The sequence below is a fragment of the Anguilla anguilla genome, chromosome 6 (assembly GCF_013347855.1).
Source record: "Anguilla anguilla isolate fAngAng1 chromosome 6, fAngAng1.pri, whole genome shotgun sequence".
NCBI classification, from domain to species: domain Eukaryota; kingdom Metazoa; phylum Chordata; class Actinopteri; order Anguilliformes; family Anguillidae; genus Anguilla; species Anguilla anguilla.
The window spans coordinates 29,395,514-29,413,942 of NC_049206.1; the positions used below are offsets into that span (position 1 = coordinate 29,395,514).

At 41.3% G+C, this 18,429-nt stretch overlaps 1 protein-coding gene across 3 annotated transcripts in view; it reads left to right on the forward strand.

The window, feature by feature from the left end:
- Positions 1-2,646: 2,646 nt before the first annotated feature.
- prox1a (prospero homeobox 1a) overlaps positions 2,647-18,429 on the forward strand; it is a 44,276-nt gene continuing 28,493 nt past the window's right edge. The window contains exons 1-3 of one of the 3 annotated variants that reach the window (XM_035422754.1): positions 2,647-2,885; positions 6,963-8,878; positions 14,329-14,436. In XM_035422754.1, the coding sequence (XP_035278645.1) occupies positions 7,031-8,878; positions 14,329-14,436 (1,956 nt within the window). In that variant the 5' untranslated portion in view covers positions 2,647-2,885; positions 6,963-7,030. Of the gene's footprint in view, positions 3,120-6,962; positions 8,879-14,328; positions 14,437-18,429 lie in introns of all 3 variants that reach the window. The other 2 variants (XM_035422756.1, XM_035422755.1) reach the window with 2 other exon arrangements.

Sequence of the window (18,429 nt, forward strand, 5' to 3'; positions counted from 1 at the left end):
TGAAAATATAAGCAAATAAATTATTAATAAATTGTGAAAAAACACCGTGTACATAGTAAATGGTCAAAAAAAAAAAAAAAAAAAAAACTTCTAGAACTTATATACCCCCCAACAAAGCATCCGTAACCTCTACAAATACAGCACGTGTAAAAGTATGAATATATTATAGGCTACATCTCAAATTTTTCAATAATTTAAAAGTTTTATACTTAATCATATATTCCCATTCAAGATTCAGTTCTAATTGGTTAATCACAACCTTCCCAATGTACGTCAAGTCTACCTAAGTGTGACTTTACGGCATGCATATTGTATACATATTCGAGGAGATGTGTGAGAAATTTGTTCTGGCAAAATGTGTTTCCGAAAAGCATATATTGAACCATTACTGAAACCATTACGCTTTACGCATTCGGTGTCAGATTACCCCCTGTGGTTCTGACAATAAACTGTTCTTGGATTTTGTTGCTACATTAACTTGTAGCCTATTCCACAGGCCTACAGTTTCCTGTATTCAAAATACTGGATATTGACTGAAGAGTAAAATAATCTTTTCATATAAATATCTTAATAAAAAATATATACAGAACTAAGATAAAACATAAAGCAGATGCACTGGATAAATTTCATGCAGTAGTTTCAATTCTTCCAGTTCAGTTGGAACATCACCTGGTGGTTACATGAAATACTATATTATAAAGAAACTAAATCAGTCAAATATGAACATTACTTCTTCTTTTGAAGCTGTGTGTTCTTTCCTATGTGTTATTGAATATACATCCGCCATAAAGAAAACATTCCACATGTTGAACCACATCCGTTTTATTATCTCACGCGCACAATTAAATGTTTTATTTGTAACTGAAATGTAAAATCTTATGCTTTAATCATTTTTACGTAGACAAACTGGAGAATATGTGGGAAAGTTATATTGTTTCTGGCACTTTCCAAGAGCGATTAAATCTATATAAAGACAAAATGTGTACCCGCATAGACACCCGGTGCTGTTTCGACATTCTTTGTAAGTCGCCTATTATATAATGGTACGATTTAGTACTTGATTATATAAGGACGATTGATATAATTAAAAGAATGATTTCATAGTTATTTACCGGCATTTATTTTGAGCAACAACTTTTGAAATTCAATGCATTTCCTTACATTGTGCGATGTCAGGTACTGTTGTTGTCAACGAGTGTTGAAATCAGCAGTTGAAGTTGCCAAATCCAGAAATCGTTCGCTCAGAAGTTTTTGAATGCATAAAATGCAAATTAATTGTTGAAAATGTTTATAATATTTAAATTAGTTCTACATCTTGTTGATACCACGGTGCATGAAGCACTTAACACTGACATGAACGAAATGCACTTTCATATATCGTCCGTTGAACAATAGAGGTTACAGTGTTGTTTTAAAAGTTCCGATTTGGCTGTCCAGATCATTAAGCGGGCTGGATCCAAAAGCAACCAGGGAATGAATGACATTCCCAGATATTTCAACTGACTGTTACAAACATTTCTCACTTTATTAAATAATACATTCTCCAGTCGGCTATTATATAGTGACCCACGGGATTTGGAAGTTTAAAAAAAAAATTTTTTTAGTTTTTTTGTAATGCACAGAAATTGCTAGACTAGGTGTGTGGACGACGATTATGTATCCTATTGCCATTCGTTTAGACCTTAAAAAGCCACTCGTTTAGACACTAGTAACGAGAGTCTATCGAAGATATGCTATGCCGTTATTTCAAGCATCGGCTATATCCATTCATATTATACTTGCGCTCTGGTGCAGTCAACTTTGGCTATATATTGGATGAGCAATGCAGATTATCTACCGATTGTCCACCTCGCCTTTTCTGTCCAAAAAGACTAACAAAAGTCTAATGTGCGATTGGGAACGAAACCTTCAACTTTATCTACATTCCTGACACCACCGATTCGAATGTATCTCCGTTGTAGGGCAACGCTACATCAGGCCAGAGACTCAGTTCTATTTCAAAAACGTTCCGTAGGTATCGGTATTTCTTACTTGTTTTGATAATTAATTTCATCGCCTCGGTATTTTAATTGTATCAAAACACGAAATTATTCATGTTCATGACAGAAGTTAAATTGCTTGCTGTCCCTGTTTACTTCAAATTAAATATAGACTAATTGATTTTAAGAGAATACGCACTTCTAATGAATAATAATAATAATAATAATAATAATAATAATAATAATAATAATAATAATAAACAGAAAAGTGGTAGGCTACTGTGAAACTTAACACTTGATTGTACATAATTAAGCGTTAAATTTAATTACCCATCCTCGTGCTCCATTAAGAATATTTAATATCAAAATTGCCTACATGTTTTATTGAAAGATGGTAAATTATACATTTATTCGAAACGCTACAGTTAAATTATGTTTCTAAAAAAACTGAAAACTATGCGTCCTTACACGTTGCACAAGTCACTCGCAGATTTTCTGGGAAGGTAGAAAGTCGTCTTTTTGCTTGTTCTAATGTCATCCATGCCTTTTCCCTTGGTGAAGTATTCAGTTTTTTGTATTCCTCTAAATCCATCGGACAGTTCTTATTGGTAGGTGCAAATGTTACATCACGATGATTATGACGCGCCGTCTTCCTGTTTCCTTCAACTGTGTCTTAAAGTGAATCTTGTTGGTGGGTGAGAGTCTCAGCCTCAGCTGTGCCCAGCTCGCCTCGGAGATAAATACAATTTCAATCCACAAAGGAGAGCGGCGCAAAAGAGCTCTTTCCTCTCTCACGCTCATCACTCTTGCCTGCCCTGAGAAATTACAATATTCATCACCAGACGAACAGCCCTCTGTATTCTCCCTTTCACCAGCAAAGAAGCTCAATTTCCTCTCATTTGCGGAGTAAGTAACCTTGTCCTTAGATAGCTCCCGCTTCTTCTCTTTGATCGCTTGCGCTTGGGGCCAGACCGAAAAATTATCTCGGAGAAAGTAGAGATTGAGGTAGATTTTTCTTAATCAGTCTGTCAAGTAAGGAGAAAGTAAGTTTTTGTATCGGTAGAGCAGCATACGATTTATAAGAAACTAATCCGAAGACCTTTTTTATCGGGAGGATAGCGCTCGTTCTGCAACTCTACAGTAAGTAGGGTACTAATGCTTGTTATGCTTTCGGAAACTTTACGCGAATAGGTTACGTCTCTCTTCAAAGAAGCATCATTTAACTTGGAATAACAGTCGTAACGCATTCATCATATTTGAAACTCTGTACACCTTAAGTCTATTGTATAGCATATGTTCTTTGTCTCAACAGCCGTGCTTCTTTCTCGTCTCACCGACCAGGTGTACATTTTGCTCGATAGACTAGTTGTATGGTTCCGTTTTCCCTGTCAGAAGGGAATCAATGTATATTTATGTCGTATGTCCAATTACTGTTAAGCAGAATTGCATTTTCACTTGGCTCGCTATTATTTTGTTGGCTTTCCCAAGAGAGTAGGCTAACGCGGCTTCTTGAGTTTATTAAGAAAAAAAGTTATTTTCATTAAGCGCTCAAAAGCAGACGGACTAGTGATTTGGTGCCTGATTCTTCATTTGCCTCTGTCAAGTTTATGATTACGTTCAAAGATGATGAACTGAGAATATAGCCTGAGAACCGTGACATGTTGAGGACAGAACACCGTACACAGTGCAGCCGTGTCGTAGCCTATACACTCACCGTTGTTCACGTAGACTACCTTTTTCCCTCTTCTAGCCTACTGAAGTGAAGAAGAAAAAAAACACTTTTGTCAAAACACTATATACGTTAGTTATGGCCTACTTTTATGTTTGAATCAGTGACGTTTATGGTATATTGATGGTTATTTGCAAAAAAAATAAATAAAAAAACACGTCGGTTTAAAGTACCAGTGCTTTTTGACCAAATCTAATCTTTATTCAGTTTTAATACTTAGAACGGTAAATTGTGTCTTTCGTTTCAACCGTGTTTCTTCCTGCTATAACTTTAATAAGTATAAAACGGTAAAGACCTTGGGCTCAATGACTATAACGTAGGCTATAGGACAGTTCCTTATTTTAACTCCTTACAGTTGTTGAAAGGTCCTTCAAATTAAATACTGCGCTTGGGCGTAGTAGACAGGTGCGTTGCCTGCAAAGACAGGTGCGACTGACTTTATTTCTAGCGGTAACGACTTCGCTCATTGTTAGCTATTGAGAGCTTAACTTTAGGTCAGTGTAAGGTACGTTATTAACCTATAAATAAACGGGTAAGTGTAGGCTATATGTCACTGCTTGAGTAATGGCAATTTAATAAGTTTTTTTTACGGAACAGTCACTGGTTTTTATTTTATTTTATTTTTAAGCAAAATCAAGACTGACTGTTCTTAGGCTACCTCTATTTATTGACTGCCATAGTGATGAAACACGCCGAAAGGGATTTAAATGTAAATTTAGGTGGTAGGCCTACGTGAATATATTAGCCAAATAGCCAATGTCAGAGTAACCATACACGCGTTTACGGAAATAACTTACCTTGGCTGCATTTACAATTGATTTAGTTTTTTTTTTTTGAATTTTGAGATTTTATAGCGATGGGAGCGCTTACTGTGCTTGATGTAAATTCGTCTTCTGTTCTGTAGGCCTTCTCACAGTCCAGTTACCTTCTCACATTCTACGTTTTGGAAAATTAAAATACTTGGTCCCACAGTAGGGTAGTACGATCTCCATTCAGTCATGAACTGAAAGAAAGACCTTCATTTCGCACCTGGGATTTGACTAACTTAGCCTCAATGCTTTTGAGGGATTGTTCTGATAGAACACACTGATACACAGAACTTTGTACAAACAGACGAAATCGTCAAGAATGTTTTTATTCAGTATACCCTGTATATTATATGGTTGAGACAATATTTTGAGTTCACAAAATAGTGGATTCAGCAAAATGGAAAGGATTGATTTTTATCAAAAATAGCCTAAAAGCCCTGACGTGGTGCTCATTTAGTTTTAAAGCGCGTAGTTTGGTCCCAGAAAAAACTGAGATGTTGAATGATGAGACCGTGTTGAACACAGCAGTGTTAAGTGCATTTTCCTACCAGATTAAATTTGGCACTTTACTGAATACATGTGCACCTGTAAATACTAGGTTTACATTTTTAGGGTTCTGATAAACATTAACATTATATTACAGTGTGGAAAGTGCCTTGTGTGTTTGACTTACTTTCATGATGAACCTGCAAAATTTATCTCAAACAACACAGCCGGAAATTAAGGAGACGATACATTGACATTTCATACACAATCTAAACCGTAGCCTATCCTGTTTTTTATTGTGGGGTAGAGCATGGTCCGTCCTGAAATATGCTATGTCTGCGGGCAGTTCCAATTAAAGTATGTTTTTAGTTGGAATCTTATACACAGTTTTGGATTACATTTTCTTTTATATTTAGTCCCGTATTTATTGGAATCCCACCGGGTTCTCTGTATTTACTGTGAATGTAGAATAAAAAAATAGGTCTACCCAGTTAATTGCCAAATGCTGCTATTATTTCATTTAGCGCCATTGAAAAAAGAGGCGATGCTGTAGAGGTTAAAAACAAAACAATTAACGTGTTTTGGACTTAATATCAATAATAACTCCTCTGTTTAGCAAAGTTGAATGCGTGAAGTTTTAGTTTTTTCACCGGGGAGCAATCTTTGTGTACTGAATACGTGAACGTGTATTTAATTGGTTTCAGCATTGCTAGTTCTGTAAACCAAGTCACAGATGTCATCGTGCAGAGTGGATAGATTTTTATAAAGGTGAGCCGAAAGAGATGGGAACAGGTCCAGAAAGTTGACAGGCTGCTTTTGGCATGCTGACCTGTTACTGTGGAGATGAGCTGTGCAAGGCATGGATATAAATTCAAATGAAAAATGTAGCCAGTATTGTCATTTTTATTGGTAACAATTGGAGATACTTGCTATGAATATGATTACTTATAAAATGTTAATTAATGTAGCTATGATACAATACTTTTTTCCCAGGGACTGTTGAGTTTCTCAAATATTACTGAAACAATTAGCAACTATAAACCTTGATGGTTGAGTTACACATCTGACAAAACCATAGGAAGACAACATTATTTTGGGAGTGGTCTCCTTATATTTCACTGAAAATCATTAATGGGAAATAATTTGGCAAAATATGTGAAATACTTTGTGATAAAAAAAATTGTAAATATGTGTGTGTCATTTTTTATTTTATTTTTTTGCATGATAATGAGATGAGATTTTGTGTTCATTGTTATTATTTTGGATTAGAAGAGGCATTTTACAGTTTCTGTTTTTTTCCGAAATTAATATTCATGTGACTGTAATGTTTTATCCCGCTTAAGTGGGAATTGTCTGCAGCTGTTAAAAAGCCAGCTAACATGGGAATCGGGACAGGACTTAATGATTATCATAATTGTACATAGCGTTTTGTTTTGCGAGTGCGGTGCGCTGCTTCATTTGAAAGCAGGAGCTTGGGAAGGTGATGGGCTTTGCAGTTGTCGACGGAACTGACCAGCTGTATGCTGCTAGGTCATTTTCAGTCGGGCTCCAATTCTGAGGCCCAATAAAGTACATTTTTACATCGACTCATCTTGCTGCCATCCAGCAGTTCAGCTCTGAATTTATCAGATCTGAATTGTATGCTAAGACCATGTGGGATAATCTACTATATTCCTTATGGCAAAGCAAAACATAATTTTAGGCATTAATACAATAGCATGGTTATGTGGCGAGTGGTGCCACTTTTTTCTTTATCCACATGTCCCAAAGAACAGAAATATTGTACAGTTTTAGGTTTTGAAGGTATTAATGAGAAGATATCACAGATTACAGTAATGGCAACATGCACTAAATCCCAGTTGGACCCACTGCATTGTATTTTATTTGGGATTGAGATCAGGAAACTTGGGAGAAATGTAAAGAAAATGATTGATCTAGTCCTTTTGTTCTGTTGGCCAGGGTCCCAGGGTTCTTGAGCTGTGCCCAGGCTGACAGGCTTTTGAAGATGGCACTGTAACAGACCAGTGATGCCTGACCATGAGAGCACAGCCCTCTTAAGCAGACAAACCAAGAGAAGAAGAGTTGACATTGGAGTGAAAAGGACCTTAGGGACAGCGTCCTTGGATTTCACCAGAGCGAAAGCCAGCATATTTAGTGCCATGAATCCCCATGGGCCCGAACAGGAAGTGGAGTGTTCGGTGGTGCAGCACGCGGATGGGGAGAAGTCCAACGTGCTACGCAAGCTGCTGAAGAGGGCCAACTCTTACGAGGACACCATGATCCCCTTCCCCGGAGCCACCATCATCTCCCAGCTGCTGAAAAGCAACGTGGCCAAAAATGGCGGCAGCGAGGCCGGCTTCCCGGGCAGCGGGCTCTCCAGTGCGGGCTCAGAGATCCACCAGGAGGACGCCTGCAGCAACTCGTCGCGCGAGAGCCCGCGCGAGTCCCTCTCGCCCTTCGGCAGACCCTCCGTGAGCCAGTTCGACTCGGAGAGACTCAGTGACGAGCACCTGCGGGCCAAGCGGGCCCGGGTGGAGAACATCATCCGCGGCATGAGCCACTCTCCCAGCGTGGCCGCGCGGGGCACCGGAGGGCCGGAGGGGGACCGTGACGGGCCGTCGCAGCAGCTACCGCCCAGCCCGCGCGAGAGCTACTACCGGGAGAACAAGCGAAAGCAGAGGCTGCCCCAGCAGCAGCAGCAGAGCTTCCAGCAGCTGGTGGTCACGGCCCGCAAGGAGCAGAAGCACGAAGAGAGGAGGCAGCTGAAGCTGCAGTTGGAGGACATGCAGAAACAGCTGCGGCAGCTGCAGGAGAAGTTCTACCAGGTCTACGACAGCACTGACTCAGAGAACGACGAGGACGCCGACCTGTCAGAAGACAGCCTCCGCTCGGACGGGGCCGACCGCCGCCGCAGGCAGGACCCGTCAGCCGCCGACCGCGACCGTGACCGCGACCGTGACCGCGACCGTGACCGTGACCGCGACCGTGACCGCGACCGCTCCGACAACGAGATGTCTGACCTGGACCCCGGGCGGTTCCTGGACCGAGCGCGAGCCCTGCTCCACGAGCAGGCGCTCATGGCAGAGAGGGAGGGGGACAAGCCCAAACGCGAGGGCCCCCGCGGCAAGGGCCAGGGCCCGCCCCCATCCATGCACGCGGAGGGCAAGCAGCTGGCCGAGACCCTGAAGCAGGAGCTGAACACGGCCATGTCGCAGGTGGTGGACACCGTGGTCAAGGTGTTCGCCAAGCCCCCGCCGCGCCCGGCCCCTCAGGTCTTCCCACCCCTTCAGTTGCCCCAGGACCGCTTTGCCGTCAACGGTGGGGACAACCCCAATTTCCACACCACCAACCAGCGGCTGCAGTGCTTCGGTGACGTCATTATTCCCAGCCCGCTGGACACCTTCAGTGGCATGCCGATGCCCAGCACCAACGACCAGACGGAAGCTCTGCCCCTGGTGGTCAGAAAGAACTCCTCAGATCACCAGTCCACATCCATGCCCAACCACGGGAGCCACCACCACCACCACCCCTCCCTGCACCCCTCTCCGCTGTCCGCCACGGTTGGCTTCAGCCCTCCCTCTTTTCGACACCCCTTCCCTATCCCCCTCATGGGCTACCCCTTTCAGAGTCCATTAGGCACCCCCTCGGGCGCCTACTCGGGCAAAGACAGGTCCTCCCCTGAGTCTCTGGACCTGTCCCGGGAGACCACCAGCCTACGGACCAAGATGTCGTCCAATCACCTGAACCACCATCGCTCCTGCTCCCCCCCCTCGCATCCTGGCAGCACCGCTGAGGGGCTGTCCTTATCCTTAATCAAATCAGAGTGCGGGGACCTTCAGGACATGTCCGAGATCTCACCGTATTCAGGAAGTACAATATCCTTTCAAAAAAAATCTTGTTGAATGTTGTTGCTGTCACCTCCCCAAACCACCACCACCCCCCCTCCCCCCTGCCTTCCTGTTTTTGCTGTACTGATTTTTTTTCTTGTTGTTGATCTATTCCCCCCCCCCCCCCCCCCCCGCTCCCTTTCTCCTTCATGTTCATATTTCTGGGCTAAAGATGGTGTGACCGACAAGGTTACATGTCATTGTCAGAATGTTCAAGACATCCCTGCAGGGGAATGAAAGCACAAGATTCAGTTGCTGTTTGTAATTGTAACTCTGAACACTTATGAATTACTCAAGGCAGTTAGATGTTGTGTTGTGGGGAGATTCTTCATATGAGTCTGCATTTGACTCAAGTATTAACCCCCTGGTCTTATGGCAGTCTGACAAGGAACGGAGCTCTCCCTTTTGGAGCCTTTTAACTATAAGCTGTGGGGAACTCATCTGAATGTCCCTGCCCCTAATTTCAGTCCTCTATCCCTTTCTGTGCTCTGCTCTTCTGTTTCTCTCCGTCAGAGCTCTTCGTGATTAAACTCCCTTTCATCCCCAGCACATCATCATTTTGTACATAAATGCTCAAAGGAAATTGTGTTTCAAAGCGCGGAAGTGAAAATGGCAGGTGGCTTAACGGAGAGGTCTTAGAGAAACTTGAATTTGTACCTAACGGAGGGGGCAAAAAACCTTTCCTTTATGAGCGGATCTTTAGTTGACAGAGATTCGTCATCGCCAGTCTAATGTTAAGATCTACTGGGGATAGTGCAAAGTGGCACACTCTGGAGGAGCCTCAGAGTTTTGTGCCCTGTTGTCGTCATTTATATAAATGTTCAAAACGACTGAGAAAACCGCTCAAGGTTCATTTAAGGTCTTTTATTTAAAAACAAAAGCACATACACCACACCCCCAGCATTGTGCATTTACAATAGGCCATAGAAGGTAATAAAGACCCACTTTCTGCCTGAGTTTTCTTATCATATCACACTGTAAAAAGAATAATTGCTGTCTCTATTCTTATTTTTTATATACAAAGATTTGTTGACAGCCTGAGGCACTATTCACTGTTGCTTGGCAGCCAAATAATTTTTTTCTCTTTTCTTTGAAGCTCGTCTTAACAGGTGTTTGCGGGTAGCTGTTTGTCTTTCATTCCACTCTCTCGTTGTTTCTTGACCTTTGAGTGAATAGTTCCCAGATCCACCCGCAGTCCCCAACTTGTTTCTCTGAGCTCCTGTTTGAGATGTGAAAAGAAAATTAAAAAAAAAACAACATTAGATCTTCATACCAGATGTGCAGACAGCCCTCGGCAGTGCTACATTGTCAAATATTCATTATGCCAGTAATAAAAATTGTTATGAATATCATTTTACAATTAGCTCATTTCCGCTTGTAGTTAGATTTGCACATAGGTGTAACTGAGCATGTATATAGTAACTAGTTAAAAGGCTAATGCTAGGGATAATAATATCAACACCATCTTCATATGTGCTATCCATTTAACAACCCTGTAATTTTATGGGAATTACAATTTTAACAAAATGGTAATTGGAAGTAATTTATATAAAACTACTATTTCATAAAATGAAATCGCACTTGCACAATCATTACTGCTAGATGCAGTTAAAAATGTAATACCGTAATGACATTAAATTGGTGTTTCCATGGAAATGTTTAGATTGCCATGATTGCAGCAGGTATAACTGCCCACAGATATTTATGTCATTGTAATTACTTAATAATTTGTTTTGAGAGGGAAAGGGACTTTAATGAAAATACACCAGTGTGAGTTAGATCCGTTTCATTTATGTTTTAAAATGCTTTCTGTGCACAAAGTGATTTTTAAAAGTCTATCATGGCAAATATAATTTAATTTCACATTTCAGTCTATACAAAAGTTAGAAAGGTAATAGCTTGATATTAGTGGGTCGGTCAGCACAGTTGCCTGATACAGGTTCTCATTCCCATTGGGAGATTTGGCTTTGGACTCCAGCACTGAAAGAGTTAACCTTCCAAGGTTTTCTTCCAATGTCCCCAGGAGGGCCACCTGCACCGTGAGATTACACTTCAGCCCAGCAACAACAACATCTCGATATTTGCAAATGAAGCTGTTTAATCAAATATTAAGTTTTATTCAAATGCCTGAAGAAACAGACAGCCAATTGTGTTTCACAGGGCCAGAATGATCTTCCTTGTCACGCGGTCTCTTTGCATCTCAAGAAAAATAGCCTTGTTCAGTACCCCGGAGCATTTGCATACAGAAAGTCTGTGCACTGTTGTGCTGCATTAAGACATGGGGGCAGGTGAAGGCGCTTTGCATTTTCCATAGATTATAGGCAGGGGCTGGTTCACAGACGCACAAAAGAAACTCCCTGACCTTCACTGGAGAGCTGGGGCAATAGGGAGGGCCTGAGGGCCCTTTGTTCGGTAACGACATGCAGAAGCAGCCATTTCAAGTTTTTACCATAGGGTAGCATAGCTTTGTAGTCTCAGCAAGAGTTTTCATTGTCGCTACTTTTCAGTTGCTAGAGCGGGGATGTTTTTTCTCTACAATGTCCATGTTCACCATAGCTTTCAGAAGTTCTAAATGTTTTATGTGCTTTTACATTATTGCTCTTACAGTGACCTTTTTGCTTCAAAAAGCGCATGCATAAATTGTAGGGTATCGTTCAACATACTGCTTGTTTTTGCCCATCTTGGTCTGTGTGGTTGATCAAAGCCCAGATTCCCTGTTTGTTTGAGCACTGTTTCAGGTTCAGCTGCTGTGTTCTGTTCCTCTAATCTTTTCTGCTCCTGAGCAGATGTCGGTCATTAATTTATGTATTTATCATCTATCTTTTCCTTTTTTTCTTTCCTTCCTTACACCTCAAAATTGGCTCAGGTTTCAGCAGTCATTGTCTCTTGTATGTTCATCTGGGTGGAGATGGGTGTTGTCAGGAACAGAGACTACAGCATCCACCACAGTATTCTTTCTAAACACCTCCCTGCTCTCGGCACTCTTCAGCTTCAAGCCCTGTCCCCTAGACACAGCTTGATAGTTATTCTGAACATGTTTGTTTTATGAAAACACTTTGAACGTAGCTGGGGCTTTTTTAGTTGTAGCTGTGTTTATGTCTAATCTGTTTTTCCGTGAGACTCTATGAATGTATGTATCCTGTAAACCATTCTCTTCTGGAAGAAGGGCCATGTTGCAGGGTGAGAAGTAAAATTTACCCTCTGAACTACATCTGTTTTCTCATGATTTCGCCAAAAATCATACTGTATATATTGAAGTGTATGCATTACAGTAGCAGGGGACAGTTTCAGACAGAGCAGTTGATAAAATTATATTTTCTGGACATAAATGCTGTGAATATTTTAAATACAAATAAATTCACAATTCATGAAAATCTTATAAGGCGTTTGTATTTGCAGAAGTAAATGTGGGAATGCTGTTTTATCGAGTCGAGTTTTATTTTATAGAAAATAAAGATAAACTGCTTATACAGAAGGAGAAAAGGACGCAGGACTGTTAATAGAATCGCCTTGAATTTCTATGGAAAGAGGACACTGGCTGCCGCTAAGCTTTTAAACAGATTTACCCCTTAATTGAGATCACCAATATGAAATGTTTACAAATCAGCACTGTAATTTGAAAAGAGCATCTCAACATAATTAATTTTATTAAGACGCTCACTAGGACGTTTAGCATTCCCTTATATGCAACCTGCTCTTTTGCCGTGTGGAAAAACATGTGCAGAACATTTATACGATATAAAACATTTTTTATACGTATTTATTTTTTTGTCGTCTAATTGTGAATTAAATGAATTTGACTCCTTTAAAAGTCCTGCTCAACCAAAAGAGGACAGCTTGTCTCCTATTCTCTCAGTGCTGTTATGCCGCATATGCGTTATGACAGATGGCAGCGGGGTGGGTAATGCTCTTTTAGTCCTCTCTATCACACTAATGGAGGTCACACCGGGTTCTTACAAGTCCCCTCTCCTGGCACGTCAAGGAGCACGTCAATCAGAAGTCATCCTCTGCGCGGTCGCTAAGCGTCAGAAACACAAAGAGTACATTCAGCAAAGTTGCCTCTGAATTTGGGAACAAAGATGCGTTGCTCCTCGGCTTGGGGACACAGCTGTGAAAGAGTGACATTAATATTAGTACTATTTACTAATGAAAATTTCTCTATTAAAATCCCTAATCCAGTGAAAATAAATGGATGAATACAGAATGGGGGGACAGGACCTATTAGTGTCAATTCCTTTTTCATTTTAATTACGGAATTAGTTTTAATGTGGATGAAGCCATTATCAGTAAATGTCAAGTATACAGGGATAGATTTGACCCTGGTACTATTTCTCAAAATTTATGTACATTGATGTTTCTTTATTTGAAAATTTGCGGTATATGTTCCAGTCCCTAATGCTCAAATGAAAGGAGGTTCTTAACAAAAGCTGATTCTGAAAGTGTCGTTTTAGAAAAAATGACCACTCAAAAATGTCTTTTACTTATGCACTTTTCCTCTGACACCTTCGCATTTTGTTTTATTTTATAGGCTTAATTCAAGCAAAGCGGCAAGCATTTTCTTATTCAGTCATCATTTAAAAAGGTGTTTTATGGAACGAGCAGTTCGTAGCGTGAATGTGATCACAGATACTGTGATATGTGGTTCAGGCTTTTCTTGCCGTCACCTGGAGCCTGGTTGCTTCTGTCGGTGTTCGCCTGATGCTTGACCTTGCGTGGGTCCCGCATTGATTTTCTCCCTACATGCATCTTCATCCCAGATAAATTCTAAAGCCGTTAATTTGCCGAGGAAATGGCATGGGCAGCGTTCGGCACAGATGTGGCCAAAGCCATCCTAACTGGCAGAGTGTGGCTGTGCCAGGAAGTAGGGGCAGATAATGGGAATGGCTGGATTGCTCTGGTTACGCCGTGCCCCCCCCCCCCCCCACCCCACCCCACCCCCCACCAATCTCCTGGGACAGCCCTCAGCAGCTTCTGTTTACAAATCAAGAGGGCAGTGCCTCTTCCTGATAAATAGACCCTTTATTAGGGTAAGTAGTCATTTATCGATCAGCAATCCTGTGTGTATTGATTGTTCCCCAGTCATTCCCCAATCCCCATTTTTGATTGTAGGGAGAAAACTAGGAGAAAAATCATATGAGATGTTGTTTGCAGCTTGATTTGTCTAAAAGCAGACCCAACGTTTCCCCATTGCCATGTTTAACTGCTCTCAAGATGTGCAAATGTCTGTTGTGTGTGTGTGTGTGTGTTATGTTTCCATTTCATTTCACTTTGGTCGGGGTGGCGGTAGGGGGGTGTTGCTAATTTCAACCATAAATTGTCCATCGGTTTTGCAGTACATGTTTATGTTCTCTCATGTCATACGTGATGGGGCCTCTTACGCTTACTGATGTGTACGCTCGATGTTAACTCACATTTTTCCTTGACCGTAGTATTTCCAAATTCAGGAAGGACTTTCACCCAATCATTTAAAGAAGGCTAAGCTGATGTTCTTCTACGCAAGATACCCCAGTTCCAACATGCTGAAAATGTTCTTCTCTGATGTGAAGGTGAGCCCGTTGATGCTTTGACGTTTGCATTATGTCTTTACTGTAATTGTGTTCTGAATGGTTCAATGCAAGTTCATTTTCCTATATTTCCCATATTTTTTTTATTGTTTACCAGTAAAGCACAAACAAGGAAGATTAATTTAGCCTCTTAACATGTCCTTTTATGTAAGAGAAAAAAAGGGTAAAATCGAAAGGTAATCTATTTATTACTGACCATTTTCATGTATTTATACAAAGGAAGAGAATACATGGAAAGATATCCTGTTCATTCAATGCCACCCAGGGCTTGTGTCTGAAAAATGTACCGGTACATTAAGCAATTATCATTTAAGATATCTAACAAGGTATTTGAAAGTTAATGGCAAATTTTCTGGATTAAATATTTGAAAGCAGACCCAAAGACAGTATTGAGCCTGACATATTAAGTGAACACTAAGTGAGGGTCTTTAAAGGCTGGATTACATATGCTTGGCATGTCAAACTAAAGACTTCCTCTTGAGTTTCGTTTTCTCGTAGTCTCTCAGGATCCCTTTCTCACAGTTCTGATCTTTTCTGCTTGTTAAACTGCTGCTGCTGCTTCAGGTTTTTTTGTGAAGGTTGAGTTGGAGAAGGGCAAAAAGGAGGTGGTGGTGGTGGGGGGGGCGGCTGGGGGGGGGGGGGGTTTGGGCATTGGGGGTGGGAATGTGGCGCAAACGAAATGCAACACACACAAAAAAACAAACCAAACAATAGCGCTGATTGTCTCTTATTTACAACTTAATTTGTTGTTGATGCTGCCTACAGTGAGCATAAGGGGGCCAAAATAACGTGACAGATTCAGGGCACATTATTCAAATGAGGAGATAAGGGTTCTCCCCTCCCAGCTGCCCCCTGGCCGTCTCCACGGAGACCACGTCCCCGCGAAGGCACTCCTGTTGCAGGGGACCACCTCGGCCATGGCCGCGCGGCACTGGCTCGTTAATCGTACCTATGCCGACGGAGAGGGGGGGATGCAACACTTGCACTAAACTAACATTTGAAGCACTCCAGTGTAAACTGGGTTTATTTAGCAAAGATGGCATTTTTCCTAATTTATCAGGAAATGGTGAGCTTCAGACCCTGAATGTCTCAACTAGATGCACCGGACCTGAAGAACAATATTTGTGAGAGAATGCTCAGCAATAAAGCCAAATAAATTCTAGTGCCCCCAGAGACATGTATGGTGTGAAAATGAGCATTTTCTTTATTAATCGGGAGGGGAAAGAATCTTCATTTAATTGCTCATTTGTTATCATTCTTCAACATAGCCTTCTGAGAAATGGAAAACGTAGTTGTCCTTTTTCAGGCCTGTGTTCAATATTTTTCAAACAAACAACATGTTCATAATGTTTGCATAAAGCTAAAAATATCAAATTTCTTTTTTGCATGAAAATCTGTCTGTGTTTTGGACACTTATTCATATAGTCTGAATGGGCTTTTGAGGGTGTCTGTTAGTTTCACATTACCATATTCTGAAACAAGGTCAGGTTGTTGGGATTATTTTTTTCCAGGCCACCCTTGCATAAAAAAATAATAGATGGCATGTGATTGTTGGATTATCTGGTTTGCATGTATGGGAATTAAGTGCAAATTGCTAACTAATTAGAATTGAATAGCTCATGAATAGCCATGGGAGTGACTGTTTTAAGACGTATGTGTGCAACGCACCACTAACTGGATCAGAATAGATAATAAATAATTAGTGTGGGAAATGGGCTGATTTGGGCACTGAATGGCTTCATTGAAACAGTCACTAATTGGTATTGTAAAATGGCCTGCCTTTTGACCTGACTACCATGTTATAGCAGAATTATAAAATAACATAAAGCCACCAATGATTTATTGAAGATTAATATCGTGTTTATTTGTCTTACATGAGGCAGTCGATGAAAGAATTCATAGACACAACTTTGCAAATTAAATTATCAGTGTAGAGTCTCATTTGCATGAAGTCAATGCTGCTTTGCTGCAGGCTCCTATTTGTCTGATGTTATTGAGAAGTTCTTCATCAAAACTTAAGTCTCTTCTCCACAGAAAGGCTCAGAACAGATGCACTTAGCCAGGTTGAATTATAGAGCCTCGCAGACATTGTGGTATTGTTATCTTGACTTGTGGGCTCCAAGAGGCTCAAAAGCTTAGCTTTGTGTCAGAAACCAAGGGATCATGGTAGTTAAATTGTCATTCTATTTTTACAATGTGATCCCTCTGCCGCGGCCTGCGTCTGTCGGCAGAACCATCAGCAAAAGGGGACTTGCCTATTCTGCCGACACTTGTGAAGAGGGCGCATTCAGTTCGGTCAGATGTTTTTTCTGCTGATGGGCAGAGCAGTGCGAGAGGTGGCAAACGCCGAGTCGAGCCGGGTTTGAGTTCCGGCGACAAAGGCGTGCTTTCAAGCGCAGTTTGTGTGGAGTCAGCCAGTAGTCACGAGGAGATTAACGTTCAGCCTTCCCCTCATAATTGCAACAGGAAGCCAGAACAGTCCATTGATTTCTTTGGTTACATAAAAGCGTAGGGTCTGTAGGTTTTTTTTTCTGTTGTTATTTTAAGAACCCAGTGGTGTGAAGTAATCTGTGTCTGTATTCCTTTTTTTTGTTGGGATTGCAGACCAGAACAAACAGGGGGTCCCGAATCATTTCCACGGACTCCCCCCCCCATTCAGAAATTGTCCACTGGCCACTTCGAACCCTGAACTTTATCACAAAAGCAAAGGCCATAATGTCACAGTGGTTATTGGGCAGCAAAATAATTTTGTAATAGGTTTTGTTTGTGAATGACGAACTCGTAGCCACCGTGCTTTTTGGGTTGATTATGGTGTGCGGTCAGAGCGATGGAGAGTGGAGTGGGGTGAAGCAAGGTGCAGGAGGAGGAGGTTATGTAAGGGGTCACAGCAGGGACGGTAGAGACTCTGTCATCCAGGTCACGGTGTTTATTTCTACCCAGGAGGCCACTGCAGCTGTCGATGATCTGGGGTTGGGGAGGGGGATTGGGGAAGAGAGGGGTGTCCGCACGTGATAGCATAGGGCCCATTTATGTACTTATATACATCTGCACCCTGGAAACCAACCAGAAAATGAACTGCCTCCTCCTCCTGCAGTTACCTATTCAGATTGTTGGGCCCTGCTTACGTTTTGGTTCGAAAACATGAAGGCTAGTATTAGTCAATAAATTATCACATTATTTTTGTTATTATTCAAGGGGCTGCGGGGAAGAATGAAGTGTGTCATTTCATGATTCAGTTAACTGTTAGAAATGTATACTTTTCGCCTTTTTTTAATTTTTGCAGCATGAGCTTACCATGCCTAATTTGGTAGTCTGTGGCAACACGCGAAGCGTGAGCCACAGTCTCAGTCTTGCTAAGAGTGGATGGAGAAGCAGGCTTTCACAGGCCAGCGAGAGCGAGTGTGTGAAACGGTCTTCCGCGGCTTCTGAGTCAACTGCTGCCGGAGCAGATTAAGGTGTCAAATTGATTTGTTTTTATGAATCTTTTGACCGTGCTCATTGAATATTTAGGAATTTTCCTTAGCAAATATTGAAGCGGAGATGGCCCGTGGGAAGCATTAATCAAAGTCCATGGCTCTTGTGCAGAGACAACATGGGCTTTTTATTGTAGCAATTGGTTCCCTGGTAAAAAGACATTAGCCCAACACAGATGTCACTGATTGGGTGTTTCTCTATTTTATTTTATTTTTTCTCCCGTTATGTGCGTCTTTTATTCTTTGTTTTTCTCATTGATGAATGAGAAATGTCTAAATAGAAACATGAATGATTGGGAAAAGGTTCTGATTAAGTGTTTTGATTATTTTAAATCAGTATACAATTCTGCAATCTGTGGTTTATACCACACTTTTGTACATTGTATTTTAATGCAGTTCCATTCAGGCAATGGTGTTTTTACATGTTAAAAAAATGCATTCAAACTTGTATATTTGCCAATTATAATGTAGAAATATTTCAATTTATTTAAATTTGTTGCTG